The sequence below is a fragment of the Zingiber officinale genome, chromosome 7B (assembly GCF_018446385.1).
Source record: "Zingiber officinale cultivar Zhangliang chromosome 7B, Zo_v1.1, whole genome shotgun sequence".
In the NCBI taxonomy this organism is placed as follows: domain Eukaryota; kingdom Viridiplantae; phylum Streptophyta; class Magnoliopsida; order Zingiberales; family Zingiberaceae; genus Zingiber; species Zingiber officinale.
In genome coordinates, this window is record NC_055999.1 from 32,201,653 (window position 1) to 32,217,617 (window position 15,965).

At 41.2% G+C, this 15,965-nt stretch overlaps 1 protein-coding gene across 2 annotated transcripts; it reads left to right on the top strand.

Annotated features, from left to right (window-relative positions):
* Nucleotides 1-2,883: 2,883 nt before the first annotated feature.
* Nucleotides 2,884-6,893, top strand: LOC122005646 (beta-1,2-xylosyltransferase XYXT1-like). Of its 2 annotated transcripts, none has more exons than XM_042560766.1 (7): nt 2,884-3,127; nt 3,248-3,319; nt 4,325-4,393; nt 4,481-4,546; nt 4,665-4,730; nt 5,259-6,400; nt 6,670-6,893. In XM_042560766.1, exons 1-7 carry the CDS (start codon nt 2,968-2,970, stop codon nt 6,820-6,822), a joined length of 1,728 nt encoding a protein of 575 aa, XP_042416700.1. In that variant the 5' UTR covers nt 2,884-2,967; the 3' UTR covers nt 6,823-6,893. The 2 variants fall into 2 exon arrangements, with proteins under 2 accessions (XP_042416700.1, XP_042416701.1); XM_042560767.1 differs by having other exon boundaries at nt 4,481-4,528.
* Nucleotides 6,894-15,965: the final 9,072 nt, after the last annotated feature.

Here is a 15,965-nt window from a genome sequence, read left to right on the forward strand (position 1 = left end):
GATTTTCATCGGATATAGTGATGAATCGAAGGGATATCATTTGTATAATCCGAATACTGACAAGTTAGTTCTGTCGAGAGATGTTATCTTTGATGAACATACAGCTTGGAAGTGGCAGGAAGAGTCTTCTATGACTCAGATGTTCCAATATACAGAAACAACAGCAGAAGTTACAGTACAGAATCCCATCGGAACAACAGAAGCTAGTTCCTCTAAAACCATTCCAAAAGCAAAGGGTCCTATTGGAGATACACCACCAAGGAGGTATCGATCATTCACTGAAATTAATGAGCAAGCTAATTTTGCTCTTGCTGCATTTGAGCCACAGAACTTTGTGGAGGCAGCCAAAGAAGAAAAATGGAGAAATGCCATGAAAGAGGAGATGACTTCTATAGAGAAGAATGACACGTGGTCATTGGTCGATCTCCCAGAAGGAAAAGAAGCTATCGACTTGAAATGGGTCTACAAGACCAAGTATAATGAAGATGGCAGTGTGGAGAAGCATAAAGCTCGCATCGTAGCAAAAGGCTATTCACAGAAGCCTGGAGTTGATTTTACAGAAACTTTTGCTCCTGTAGCAAGGATGGAGACAATCCGTACTGTTCTAGCCATTACAGCACAGAAGGAGTTTGAAGTATTTCAGCTTGATGTCAAGTCAGCATTTCTTAATGGAGTACTAGAAGAAGAAGTCTATGTAGAACAACCACAAGGATTCGTGATGAAAGGCACAGAAGACAAAGTCTACAGACTACATAAGGCTCTATATGGGTTGAAGCAAGCACCAAGAGCGTGGAATTGCAGAATTGATTCCTATCTACAAAAGAAAGGATTCTCTAGAAGCTCAGTAGAACCTTCGTTATACATACAGAAGGTTGGTCCTAATTTTCTAATAGCATGTCTTTACGTGGATGATTTGATCTACACTAGCACCAGCAGAAGCTTGCTGCAGAAGTTCAAGGAAGCAATGATGGAAGAGTTTGAGATGACAGATCTTGGCTTAATGAAGTACTTTCTCGGATTTCAAGTGAAGCAGAAGAAAGGAGAGATTTTCATTTCTCAAGAAAAGTACATAGCAGATTTATTGAAGAAGTTTTGTATGGAGAATGCGAAGTCAATTTCTACTCCAATGTCACTCAATGAGAAGTTACAGAAGGAGGATTCTACAGAAGGCTTTGATTCGAAGATCTACAGAAGCCTAGTTGGTTCTCTTATTTATCTCACTCACACTAGAACTGATATTGTTCATTCTGAGAGTTTGCTGTCTAGATTCATGAGCAACCCCAGCAGGACTCATTTCACAGCAGCAAAAAGAGTTCTACGCTATCTAAAAGGCACACAGAAGGTTGGACTGAAGTATACAAAAGAGCAGAAGGATGATCTAGTGGGTTATGTAGATAGTGATTGGGCAGGAAGCTTGGATGATCGTAGAAGCACATCAGGATACTTGTTCTACATTGGAACAAAGCCCATTTCATGGAGTTCAAAGAAACAAAACACTGTTGCACTCTCATCTGCAGAAGCTGAGTACATCGCAGCAAATGAAGCAACAAGAGAAGCTGTCTGGCTCAGAAGATTACTTCTAGAGTTACAACAGAAGATGGATGAGCCAACAACAATCTTCTGTGATAACCAATCTGCGATTGCTATGACCAAGAATCCAGTTTTCCATGCAAGATCGAAGCATATAGAACTTCGTCATCATTTCATCAGAGAGATGGTTTTGCAGAAGGAGATTCTTCTAGAATTCATCAGCACCCATGATCAACCCGCAAATGTTCTTACAAAGGCGGTGTCTTCTGAAAAGTTCGAGACATTCAAAGACTTCTTGAAGATCATAAATTAAGAAGGGGTGTTGAAGGTAATTTATGATCATGATTAATGGTTATTAAATTTAGTAGCGGAAAAGTCATTTAAGTGGGTTATTAAAGCAGGCTATTAAATCTGTCATTGAATATGTCGGTTTCTATTATCTTTTGGTTTTCTTACTCCTCCCTATAAATAAGGGACGTGTAGACATTTCATATTAATGAGAAGAAAAAAAGGAAGCAGGTGAAGCAAGTGAAAAGTTTTGAGAAAAAAAAATACTCCTTGTAGTTGTAGGTGCAGCAGCTCTACAGAACCTACGTTCTGCTATCACTTTCTCCCTTCCTATCCAATCCTACACACATAACCCCCCAACAAGTCAAACATGCATAACCTATGGCTCATTGTGTAAATGTAATGTTGATTTACCCTCATTGTTCTAAATTATATATATATATATATATATATATATTAGAATCAAAATATGCCTAACGTATTGATATATAATTGATTATCTATCAAAGCATATCCAACAACATAATCCTAAATACATCCAAAATATTGCAATAAATCATAGAATTTCATAGTATTCCTGACACAATAAAATCCATTAAAAATAAGACTTATTAATTAATACTTACTTGAAAGATAGGTGAAAGTGTCCTAGCTCTTTACAAATAATTTCCACTTATCTTTGATTCAAAAATTTAGATTTTAAAAAACTAAGATTTTATGAAATTACTAGACTCGTAAAACTATTATTAATAATGCGTCCCAAATGTACGTTGTTGATGTGTTGTTAATTTATTGTAGTGAATATTCATTAATGTTCCACGAAAGTGTATGTTTAATTAAAATATTGGCAAAATAAACAAATAAATACATGCCCATGTTATAAGCAAGAAACAATATGCTATAAGTTGCTGGTATGGGAATATAAACTGCTGCATGGTGGGCCACCCTTGTGTGCTGACTAGATCTTTAAAAAAAAATATTAAGCGTGGTTCAAAACCTTGTAACAATCCTCAATCCACTGCTTCGATACTCCCTATATAAAGAAGACAAGGCCGACTCCAAGAGTTGCACACCAAGTTGTACATATCTACACGACATAATTAGTATAATTTCGATATTATAGTTAGATTCTCAATCTCGAAGGTTTTGATGAAAGGTTGTAATTCGATGAAGCCTTCTGATCACCATAATCTCTTCAGCCATCTCAGGCCTTCTAGGAAGCTCAACCATGTTGCTCTCTTTGGATGCCTTCTCATCACTCTTCTTCTTGTGTGCCTCATGAAGTCCAGTTCCAGCACCATGGTTACATGTAATTAAGCTATCGACCTACAGTTTTACTAATTACATGCAGATTATTATTCATATATATGCATGGTGATATATCTGTTTCAGTACAGAAAATTATTTATGTGTGTGTATATATGTGCAGTAAGTATGCAACTTTCAAGCTATGAAAATGTTTCTCTGCCCATGGTGAGAGAATCAGGTGTGGTTCAACAAGGTTAGTGATCAGTAAGCTTTCTAATTATTAAGTACTGATATAATAATCTTTTGAACTCTCTAGTTTAGTTTAATTACCAGAGCTTGGGAGATCATTGCAATCTGCACCATTTCTAGTTCTTTTAATTAGTTTTCTTCCTATACAAATACACATAAATATATCCATCATCATTAATTAGGGCATCTTTAAGGAAGTCAATTTGGGCAGTGAATGCGATGACAATCTATGGTTAAGTTGTCACTGGTAGCTGTTGGTGGTAAGTCAGAATTGGTGCTTAGTTTTAATGCAAACAACTAAAGGTGAACGAAAATTATATGTGTGCATAGATATATATGTTAAAGTATGCATCACGTGGAATTGAACGTGACTAGAATTAAGTATGAGATTTCAACTACCATCTGGCAGTGTCACTTGATAAGTAATCGACGTGTATTTGGAAGCGATACTATGGCTTTTATACATGTATTAGCAAAGGAGATAGGAAGGCAGTCTCTTTCGTGAAGCAATTTGATGAATATGAGTTATATATAGCTGTCTTGCAATTAATATCATTGTTTTTTCCAGAGCAGAAATAGGATTTAATTAATTAATTACCCCAAAGATTCAATGATAATCTTATTGGGTTTAACTTTGTTGCTCTTATCTGTAGAGAAAATTAATACGAACAAGACCAAAAATTAATGACAACTCTATCTTAATTATCTGATTTCCTTATTAATTTTAAACAAATTGTGGCTTATACTTCTGTTTGTAATTACTGTAAGTTAGCTTTAATTGGTTCATACGATAACATTCCTCCACGTCAAGTTTAGTTAGTGGGAGTTAATTAGTAGACATTGGTAAAGGAATGTTTCCACAATGACCAAGGAAAAGTAGGCTAGAATTGGGATGCTTCCACAGATAACACAATTTATTGTTTAATTAGCAATAAATATGTTTCTAATTATAGCAAAAGGTGGCTCTAATGATAAGTAACTAATGTACTTTATATTTGCCATCACTTAGATGCAGATCTAACAACCAAGGAAACCTCTACAATAACAGAAGAAGAGAAGACGAAGGAATCAGCATCGAGTGAGCCCATTTTTTTAGTATTGTTATTCTTCTAGAATAAAATAAAATACTATTGTGATTAATAGAGAAATTATCTCTTTGATGCAGGCAATCAAACAGTGTCGCTGCAGCTAGAATTCGACCAAAACGAAGATGGTGATGACTCAAATACAAGTATATATATAGAACCAACAAAATTATCCTTTTTTTTCAAATTGAAAATCGTTTTCTACTCACGCATAATTGAAATTATGTATTTAATTATTTCTTAACTTGCAATTGCATCTCACAGTCGCAGGCTCGATTTTGTCAAGTTCACCTCCCGACTCAAATGAAAAGGAAGAAGAAGAGCCGACAGGTCTTTTTATTCTCTTTTCAAAACATGCATAATATAATTTAAGTAAAAATTGTGATACATTAAGTATTCCGGGTAAAACTAGCTGACTGATCAGGAACTTGGCCATCATGACTCAATCGGGCCTAATTAGTCCATTCAAATGGCGAGCTACAATGGGCTCGACGCATGAACCGTCACAAACTATATATATATGTCGGGCACAGCCACAATCAATCTAGTGCTTAGGCCAGCCCTGAGCTCATGCTTGGTTGAGTCCACCGGTTAAGCTTGGCCTAGTAGGATGCATCCGAATCAGCTCAACCGGTGAACCAAATCAAGTCCAGCTTAGCACGGTCCAACTCCTATTGGCCGGCCGGACTAAGTCAGGGCAATTTCAGCCCTTTTGCCACCTCTAAATGATTAATAGAATAGATTTACGGTGTTTATTTTGTATGAAATTTGGAAGTTTGGAGGCTCCTTTCTTGCCGTTGGTATCGAATTAATTGGCATTATTGATAAATGTGATGGCGTTCTATTGACCCATTGCAGAATCTAACGGAGAGATCCCAAGGAAGGAGAGCCGTGTGATGTGCGACTTCACGGCTCCTCGATCCGACACGTGTCAGATCGACGGCGATGTCCGAGTGGTCCCCAAATCCTCCACCATCCTCCTGGCGTCGCCTCTCACGCGTCCGTCGCAGAACACGACATGGAAAATCCGGCCCTACCCTCGCAAGTGGGAGCACGCCACCATGGAACCCATCAAGGAGCTCACCATCTCCCTCGCCACTGCCACCGCCGCCGACTACCAGCGCCGACAACCACCACCTCCTCGCTGCACAGTCACCCACGCCGTCCCCGCCGCCTTTTTCTCCACCGGAGGCTTTGTCGGAAACTACTTCCACGATTTCACCGACGTCATCATCCCCCTTTTCATGACCGTCCGCCGCTTCCACGGAGAGGTCCGCTTCCTCGTCTCCGACTTCAACTACCCCTTCATGGCCAAGTATCGCCCCATCCTGGAGCGCCTCTCCAACCACCCGCCCATCAATCTCGACGCCGGCGACGGCGAAGTACACTGCTTCCCGCAAGCCCACGTCGGCCTCTTCAGTCACCGTGCGCTCGGAATCGACGCCACCAAGTCACCCGACGGCGTCTCCATGCGCGACTTCAGGGACTTCCTAAGAAGTTGCTTCTCCCTGAAATTACGAAGCATCAGCAGGGGAATTTCCCGGGGCAAGCCAAGGCTGCTGCTGATTCTCCGGCGAGGGTCTCGGTCCTTCGTGAACGAGAGGGAGGTGATGAGAATGGTGAAGTCCGTGGGGTTCAAGCTGATCACGGCGGGGCCAGAGGAGGCGCAGAACATATCCCGCTTCGCGCAGCTGGTCAACTCTGTCGACGTGCTGATGGGGATCCACGGCGCCGGGTTGACCAACATGGTGTTCCTGCCGGCGAACGCGACGGTGGTGCAGATTATCCCCTGCTGCCAGTTGGCCGACGGGTGCAGGTACATCTTCGCGGAGCCGGCGCCGGCGATGGGACTCAAGTACGCGGAATATGAGATCAAAGTGGAGGAGAGCACGCTGTGGGAGAAGTACCCGAGAGATCATGTCGTCTTCAGGGACCCGATTTCGATCCAGAAGAAGCAGGGATTCAATGCGTTCTGGAATATATTTCTCAACCACCAAAAGGTAAAGCTCGACGTGGGCAGGTTTAGGAGTATATTAGCAACAGTTCGTCGCTCTATCAAACCGTAGAATGCTACAATTTTTCCTCATTCCAACTGACGAATTGTAACAGAATAATATATATAATATTAGATGAAATTACAAAAGAATCATATTAAATTTCAATATCTTGTGGCTTTCTTCTTGGGGCCGCCGGGTTCATGGGAAATTAAATTAGGAAGAGGGAGGAACAATGAAGGAACTAACTAGTGTCAAACACTTATGTTGGGCAGGGAGAATTGATGCTGCCACGGAGACGAACTGAGAGGATGAAGATGATGGATCTGGAAATGAAAGCTCTTGATGGGTTTCTTCTTTTCTTTGTTGTGTTTTGGCTGTGGAGTACCGCCAGGCCTGGGTTGAGGAGGCTTTTGATCTTTCGGTGACTTCCGAGATCGGACATTTGTTTCGTCTCAGTTTAATTAATATAATAAGAAAGTTCACTGAGGACTTTGAACTCCGCAAACAAAGTTTCAGAATTTGAATTGATCCTATTTAAAATATCAGTCAAACGAAAATTGACTGAGATGATATTGGTATTAGTAGAGAGGCGATTTTGACCCAATTAGTATATGTATACGAGAAAAGTGAACCCTCAAGTGGTATCTCCCGGACAATGGTAATGAGATCGGCGGTACTTAGGCTTTGTGCATATTCAGACAAGCACACAGAGCATTAGAGACCAGAAACTAGGGAAAAAGTCTTCGACGTAGGTCCTCCGACGCTCAAGTCAGGTAATTTTTCCCTAGAAAAATAGTGTATGAAAGAGAAAAGAATAGTAGAAAATGAGTATGAATGTGCGTGCGTGCATATCTGTCTAAGGGAGAGAACTGTTGGTGCAACGGGGACCGACAAGAGGGGCTGAATTGTCTGCAATCAAAAATTATATCTTCCTCAAATTTTCAACTCTAAAATAAAAGCAACACTAATAATTATAGTAATTAACAGAAAAGAAAAGAGAGACGACTCAGCTATTTGACTTAGTTACAACCGAGACGATTGTTAATCCAAGGTGTAGAAAGGTGCACTAAAAGAGTCTCCTTCTTTGAAGGCGGAGAAACCTTTTACACTTTAAGAGCACAGAGGTTGCTTAGAAGAGAATTACAGAGTTGATGATTTTCGTTATTTTTCATTGTTCTGTTCGAGACCCCCTTTATATAGGGGTTCCAAGACTCATCCAGAGCCCCTGATCTTCGGGATCAGGGTTTGACTTCGAGAGCGGGATCGGTCGACCGATCCCCAGGTTCGGTCGACCGAACCTGTGTACTTTCCCAGCTTTCCGTCTGGATGCAGGCTCTGTGGATCGAGCTTAGGTTCGGTCGACCGGTCCTTGTATTCGGTCGACCGATCAGCCAACGGTCTCTGCTCGATCTGACCAGATCAAATCGCTTCGACCAAGTCTGTGATTATCTCCGGTTCGGTCTACCGATCAGAGGGTTCGGTCGACCGATCAACCATTGGTTGCTGACGTTGCTGCTGACGTGTCTCCAACGGCTGGCTTCTAATGAAAGGGGTTCGGTCGATCGATCAGTGGGTTCGGTCAACCGAACACTTGTCAAGTCAACTTCCTGGTTGACTTGCTTAGGTGATTTCGGCTATCCGGAATAGGGCTCACCCGAACCCAGTTCTCGACCTTCTCCTCGAGCAGTCTTCCGTCCCGGATTTACGCCTCTCGAACGCCGCGCACGTTCTTCACGCCCAGCGGTGTATATTCACAGCTCTCTCGTCCTTCGGACACACCGAGCCCGTCGGCTCCCTTCCCGTGCCGTCCTTCTCGCTAGCTGCGTCTTCCGCTCGACTTCTTGGGCTCCTAAGTTCCTGCACACTTAGATACAGGGATCAGACAAACAGAACCTAACCTAAACTTGGTTGATCACATCAAAACAACCACGGGGTTCAACAATCTCCCCCTTTTTGATGTGCATCAACCCAAGTTTAAGTTAGGGTAAAAACAAACGAATAGTAATTTTAAGAAAATTACTAAACTAACATTTTAATTACAAAAATGATAGAATTTGCAACATAAGTTAAAAGGGAAAAAATATTAAAAATTTAATTTTTCCTAACTCCCCCTAAACTTGTTACTAAACTCTCCCCCTTTGATCACAGCAAAAATGGGGTAAAAATAATTTTCTAAGTTATTTTGAAAAATTTGCTAAGTGAAAATATTATTTTTTAAAAAAAACTTAGCTTAGATAATTTTATCAAATCTAATTTCAGAAAAGATTTAAAAAAAAAATGAGAATTTTTCTAAGTAAAAATTTCAAGAAACAAAAATAATTTTTGGAGAATTTCTAAGGAAATATTTTAAAAACTATTCAAAGCATTATTTCATTCTAATTTTAATACTTTTATCAAAAAGTTAATTAAACATTTTATTTCGATATTTCGGCTTTCAGGTCGTGACGAGACACTAGGCCTTCTTGGTTATTGGAGCAACAACCACTTCCTTAGACAAAACTTCCATAAAGAAACTCATTGTTTAATTTTCTCACTGTAAGCTTTTAACAAAAAAATTTAACTAGCAAAGATTTTGGAACCCAGTAGAGGTTCCTTCCTACAGGGTTGGTCAAAAACTTAGTGGGTACATATCTTTTAGGTATTCTTCTAAGTTGACCCTGATGTTTTCTTATATACCAGTTTAATTTTCCATAAACATTAATTTTTGAAAAGTATTAGTTTTTAAACATGCATTCTCAGTTTTGAGTTTTTCAATTTCCAAATTTAATTTCTCATTTTCTAAATTCAAAATTTCTAACATTGTTTTTAAATTGACAATTTCTTTTTCTGATTTGACTAAGTCTTTAGTAAGCACTTTGATAAACTTAAAAGACTGAGAGGGAGTGAGATTACGTACCTTACTTACCTCACTTGGTGATGTTCCCCCTTCATCGTAGCTTTCTTCTTCTGATTCTCCCCCTTGATCAATGCCCATCTCTGAGTCCGAGTCTCCTTCGAAGAGATGGTTGGCCACCAGTGCTAGTCCTGAGAAAGCTTCAGCTTCAGCTTCTGACTCATAGGATGAAGAATCATCCCATGTGGCCTTCATGCTCTTGCGTGTAGAGGACGTTGATTTTTGAGGCTTCTCTTTGTTCTTTTTCTTCAGTTTGGGGCAGTCATCCTTGATGTGCCTTTTCTCGTTGCAGTTGTAGCATCGTTCCATCCTTCTGTTGTGTTTATGCTTCCTCGACTGCGATTTAAATTTGCTAGATTTAAGAAATTTATTAAAACGTCTTACCAGTAGTGCCGCTTCGGTATTGTCGATCGATACTTCGGAGTCGAGATCATCCTTTTCGGCTTGTAGGGCAATGTTGAGGTTCGACTTCTCTACTGGTTTCTCTGCAAGTCGAGACTCGTGAAGTTCGAAGGTAGAAAATAAGTTTTCTAAACTACTTACCTCAAGGTCCTTAGAGATGTAGTATGCATCTACTAAGAACGGCCACTCTGGAGCTCTTTGAAAGGCGTTGAGCGCATACCGGATGGAATCTCGGTTTGTTACCGTTTCGCCGAGATTTGTTAGTTGCGTTATCAGCTCTTTGATCCTCGCTTGGAGTTGCGCAATCTTCTCGCCGTTGTTCATCCGAAGATTTGTTAGTTGTGTCCGGAGGACGTCGCGCCTTGTTAGCTTCGCTTCTGAGGTGCCCTCGTGGAGCTCCAGGAATTTATCCCAGAGGTCTTTGGCGGAGTCGTAGCTTCCGATCCGACTTACCTCCTGGGGTGGCAGAACACTGAGCAGGTGAAATTCGGCCTTTCCATTGGCCACACAATCAACTTTCTCCTTCTTCGTCCAATTGCACTCTTCTTTATCTTTTGGCGCTGCATATCCATACTTCATTATTAACAGTATATCAAATTCAGTTTTAAAGAATACCTCCATTTTTCGCTTCCATGTAGCGAAATCTCCGTCGAACTTCGGGGGATGAATGTTCGCGCCCGCCATTGTTATGATATTTATGCTTCAGAAGGCGGTTAGTCCTTCTGAGGCTATTAGGCTCTAATACCACTTGTTGGTGCAGCGTGGACCGGCAAGAGAGGGGTGAATTGTCTGCAATAAAAAATTATACCCTCCTCAAACTTTTAACTCTAAAATCAAAGCAACACTAATAATTAAAGTAATTAACAAAAAAGAAAAGAGAGACGACTCAGCTATTTGACTTGGTTACAACTGAGACGGTTGTTAATCCAAGGCGTGGAAAGGCGCACTAAAAGAGTCTCCTTCTTTGAAGGCGGAGAAACCTTTTACACTTTAAAAGCACAGAGGTTGCTTAGAAGAGAATTACAGAGTTGATGATTTTCGTTGTTTTTCATTGTTCTGTTCGAGACCCCTTTATATAGGGGTTCCAAGACTCATCCAGAGCCCCTGATCTTCGGGATCAGGGTTTGACTTCGAGAGGGGGATCGGTCGACCGATCCCCAGGTTTGGTCGACCGAACCTGTGTACTTTCTCAGCTTCTCGTCTGGATGCAGGCTCTGTGGATCGAGCTTAGGTTCGGTCGACCGGTCCTTGTATTCAGTCGACCGATCAGCCAACGGTCTCTGCTCGATCTGACCCGATCAAATCGCTTCGACCATGTAAAATACCGAAATATGGCGAATAATGATAAGGGAATTTTTCGAAAATTTTGGAAATTTTCTGGGAATTTTTCGGAGCTCGTATGGACGAATTTACGGTGATAAAAACGGGGCCGGGAAAGCCTGTTTAGGCTACCCATTTAAGTGAGAAAAAGTTGATTTTTATTTATTTACCTTTCCTTTCTTATTTCTTTTCTCCCTCATTTTTTATTACTCGCGCATCCCTCTCTTCTTCCCCGCCGAACCCACTTGCTCGATGCTGTGCCCTAACTTCCCTTCCTTCTCCTCTCCGACGGTTCCTTCCTCCCCAAGCCGATTTTCCTCCTCATCCCTAGTGCCAGCCTCTCCTTCATCTCTTTTCCGAGCCCTAGTAACGCCGCCACCACTCTGATCCGGAAACCGTGCCCTAGATCTTTGTCGTCGGCTGTCTTTTCTGTGCTTGTGCCCTAGCCATCTTCTCGGCAGAGCCTTCTCCACCCCGACGGTGCCACACCCGCAGTACATCGCCGCGGCTTCTTCTGCCCTAGCCGGCCGACCCATGACCCCCTCACCCTTACGAGGCATCGCTGTTCCTCCTCAGCACTAGCGCCGACCCTTCTTCTCCTTTTCCGAGTGCAGGTTGCTTCCACGTTGTGCTGTTTAGTGGGTTTAGGAATTAGGGTTTACTGTGGGTTGTTCTTGGGTTCGACAGCCACCTTCCAGCGGCTACCTTCCTCCGACAGCAACGTCCCTGTTGCGAATTGAGGTAAGATGAGTAAATTATTTTCTTGAATTTAAGTTGTTGTTGGAATAATATGGTTGAATCCCAAATCTGATCCGGGGTCTCCACTCTTGCCATTACCTTTGATCAGAACAGTATACTGGAATCCTGAAGAGAAGTGGTTGCTGTGGGTTGTTTCTTGGTTCAGCAGTCGCATTCTGGACTGTGTATCAGTTGAGGAGGGTGATGTTAGTTAGAGCCCTAGAGCCAATCATTTGATGATTGTATGGACTCATTGTATCATATTCTTGTATCTTAATAAAGGCATTGGTTTTTGGTTATTATGCTTATTTGTATTAGTGTCAGATAAAATAAGTATAGTAACGTCCTTGAGTAGAACGTTCATACTTATATCAATCGATTAGTTGAATCGATAGTGAGATGATATAGGGAACACTACTCTAAATCATTCCTAGTCGAGTATTAACATTCAGGGACAATGTTAATACAATAAGACTAGCATGTAGGTCAGCTCGATGACTTGATCTCACAAGTCATGGATATAGAGATATCAAGCTGACACATGGGTATGCATTAGAGAATGTATACTGAATGACCCGCCATGAGAAAGTATCATGGATCGTTATATGAGTGTCATATACTTTCTCATGTGGTTATTAGTATGACTATTAGTCCTTAGACCTGAAGTCACCATGGATCCCTACATAAGGAGTTATGTACTTTGGTTTCGTCAAACGTCATCCGTAACTGGGTGGACTATAAAGGCGATTACTGGGTATATAACGAATTATGCAGAGGGATGTGAGTGATGTAGATGTGATCTATCCCTCCCATATGACGGGAGCGACATCGCTATTCTTGATAGAGTGAGACCACTAAGTGCATGACCATGCCCAAATGAGTCAACATTAGATGTTGAGCTCATTTGATCGAGTGAGTCTACTTGGAGTTCAAGATTTAGATTGATTAGAGGATGACACAGTCTATGCCTCATATTGATCAATCTAGATGTCTAGGATAGAAGGACAATGTCACATATTGTGAGGAGTCACAATTAGTAGTCACAAGGTGATGTTGGATCTCAACATTTCTTGTAACTTGGGTAGCAATGATGTATTGCTAGATGCCGCTCATTGCTTATGTTTCTAAAGGAGTTTAGAAATATTGCCAACGTTACAAGAACCTATTGGGTCACACACAAAGAACAAGTGGATGAACATTAGGTTCATATGATGAACCAATAGGATTAGATTCATATGATGAATCAAAGATTGGATTCAAATTAGACTTATTGAGTTAGACTCAATTAGATTCAATTGTTGAATTAGTCTAATTTAAATTTGATTCATGAGTCAATTTATATTAATGAATTGAGATTCATTAAATTAAAATTGACTTGAATCAAAGGTTGGATTTAACTCAACAAGGAAGAAAATTGGTCATGTTTGACTTGACCAAATGGAAGTTGAAACATCAAGTTTGACTTGATGTCTTGCCACATCATCATGAAGGTTGACTCATCCTACTTGGTATGACCAATCTAGCCACATCATTAGCCACATCATCTCCTCATTTAATGGTGTGCCACCTCATGGAGGTTACACACCAAATGCATTAATGTGGCCGGCCACATTAATGTGGGAGTTACACTAGTGTGGCCGGCCACACTAAAGGAAAAATGTGTTTTGTCTTGTGGCAATTCAATTGTGGTAAATGCTTCTTCTTCCTTGGGTGCTTCTTCCTCTCTCAACCTTGCTGATGGTCGTGGGTTTCATGGAGGAAAAGAGGAGTGTGAGTTAAATCCAAAGCCTAAGGGAAGGTGAAGGTCACAAAGGAGGGAACCAAGAGGTGTACATGTGTTTCCCCTTCTATATTCTCTCCTTTCTCACCTTTTAGATCCAATCCGAGAGCCCTAGAAAGTGCTAGCACACTTGTGGGTTCTCCTCTCCATCTTTGAGTGGTAGAAGACCACTCCTTGTTCGTGTGGATACCGCTAGAGGACCGTTCGCTTGACGGTCTCAAGATCCGGCTACCTTTGGACGTTGCGGGATTGCGAAGGGCACGCATCAAGGGTAAATGTTTTTTTCCCTCGTAGATCTAAGAGTCGATCGTGTTTTAAACTCGTACTCGTATTTTTCGTTCGGTTTTACCTTGCACGAGATACGTGGCTTGGGCGATTCGGGGTTTCCGCGACGCAAAAAGCGGTTTTCGCGGCCCGAAAAACCTAACAGGTGAGAAGTGAGATCTTGATCTCTGAGTTGCGGTGGTGAGTTGCAGATTGATTGCTACAATTTAAGGTGAGCATCTGTGTAGTGATAAATTTTAAGTTAGTTAAGTGTGGATTATTTATGTAGGGTATTTGATTTAGAGGGCAATACCATTTACCTCGCTTCGGTCAGGTTTACTGGCAGCAAGAACGGCTGAGAAGTAAGGTAAGGTGTAGAGCATTTGATACATGCTAAAGATCATTGTTTTGATTCGATTATTTTTAGATAGATGATCATATGTAGATTAATTCTTGTATACAGGATGATGGTCATGTGATTAGGAGTTTACCCTAACTTAGGGTTAGAGATTTTATTTAGCTATTTACAAGAATTGTAGTTAAATAAAAAAATATGTATATGGGTGACACAGGATCTTGACGCGAGACGAGTATCTCTACGTCGTATTTGGACAGATTGGATTTTTCTTATCAGAGGTTGGTACTTTTGACTTTATGTCTTTGATATGCATAGTAGTGAAGTTAACAAATAGCAACAATTATGTTTCTTAATTGTTTCGGTTAGTCACTACCCGATATCTGTTACATGTTTGGTTGATTGCTTGTTTTGCATCTCATGTTATTACTTACCTGATTACACATGCTTAGGGGTAGTGATATAACCATGCTTCACCATGTTCAGGACCTAGGTGTGATACCCTATCTGATCTGTGAATCCTTGATATGATTTATTGATTATGGTGCACATCATGTATGTATATAGATTTGGTTCAGTATATTACCATGCTTAGTGTCATGCACTATTCACATGATTACATGATGTGTGATAGATTGCTCCATTATTGTCGAGCACATCGCCGGTTTTATCACTGTTCGGTGCTCCGTTGTTGACGCTGATGGGTAGTGTGACGCAGCATGGTAGCACGTCAGTTTTGCTCTGTTCGGTGCTCCGTTGGTCCGCTCATGGGTAGTGTGACGCAGCGTGGTAGCACGTCAGGGATCCCTCCCCATCATGATGTACCGGGAGATGAGAGCATCGCGCTCCCCCATTTATGATTTGGGGTAGGAGTATGTGTGTACTCCGACAGCATCCCGTCCATTCGGTCACTCATCAGGAGCAGTGACGTCAGAGTGCACGGTTGTCACAGCCCTACCCACTCAGTCTCACCATTTGTGTGTGAGATGACTGACTAGTGTCAGGGGTGACCATGTCATTGGCATCATATGCATGATGCATTTATTGCTTGTGTTTGTGCTTGCTGCATTTATATGCTGCATATTGTTTGGATACCTATGTTTGACATGCATACAGGATTTCTATACCACTCTGGCTGTTTGTCCTTATACCCAGGTCCTGGTTAGTACAGTTTCTGTCCTGTTTACTTCAGTTGCATTTTTATCTTTCTTATATCAGGAGACTGTACGCATGATTAGTGCTACGTGTTATTTCCCTACTTTGCATATCAATTGTACCTGCTGAGTGTTGGACTCACCCCGCCTCCATTGTTGTTATTTTTCAGGTTGATGCTGTCAGGAGAGAGTTCCAGTTGCTAGTCCCCTGCAGACCACGAGGACTTATTGATCTTTTGGTTTTCTTTTTTTACTAGATTGTGTTTTAAACTTGTTATGTTTTGGATACTTTGGATCTTGTATGAATTATTTTACTCGTGGATGACTTTTATTTGGATTTACTTTTACTACATGCCTGCCTAGATGGCAGAAGAGGTAAGTTGGTTTTATCGTCGGATTTGAGCTTTATGAGTGTAGTTGAGTAGGGTTGTTTTCGAGTCATTTTACTACTGTTCAGTTTGATTATTATCAAACTGTGTGGTTGTGTCAGCCAGAGGCTGAAATTTATATAAACTGCGTGGTTGTCTGTGTTGTTGTTTGCTTATTATTATGGTTATTATTTCAGTCGCATGTGGCTGAGGTATACAGTGTTTGTAGGAAGTTTCAGATTGTCCGCCGTATGAGGGAGATGCTGCCGAAATTTCTTCGGACAGGGACTCCTC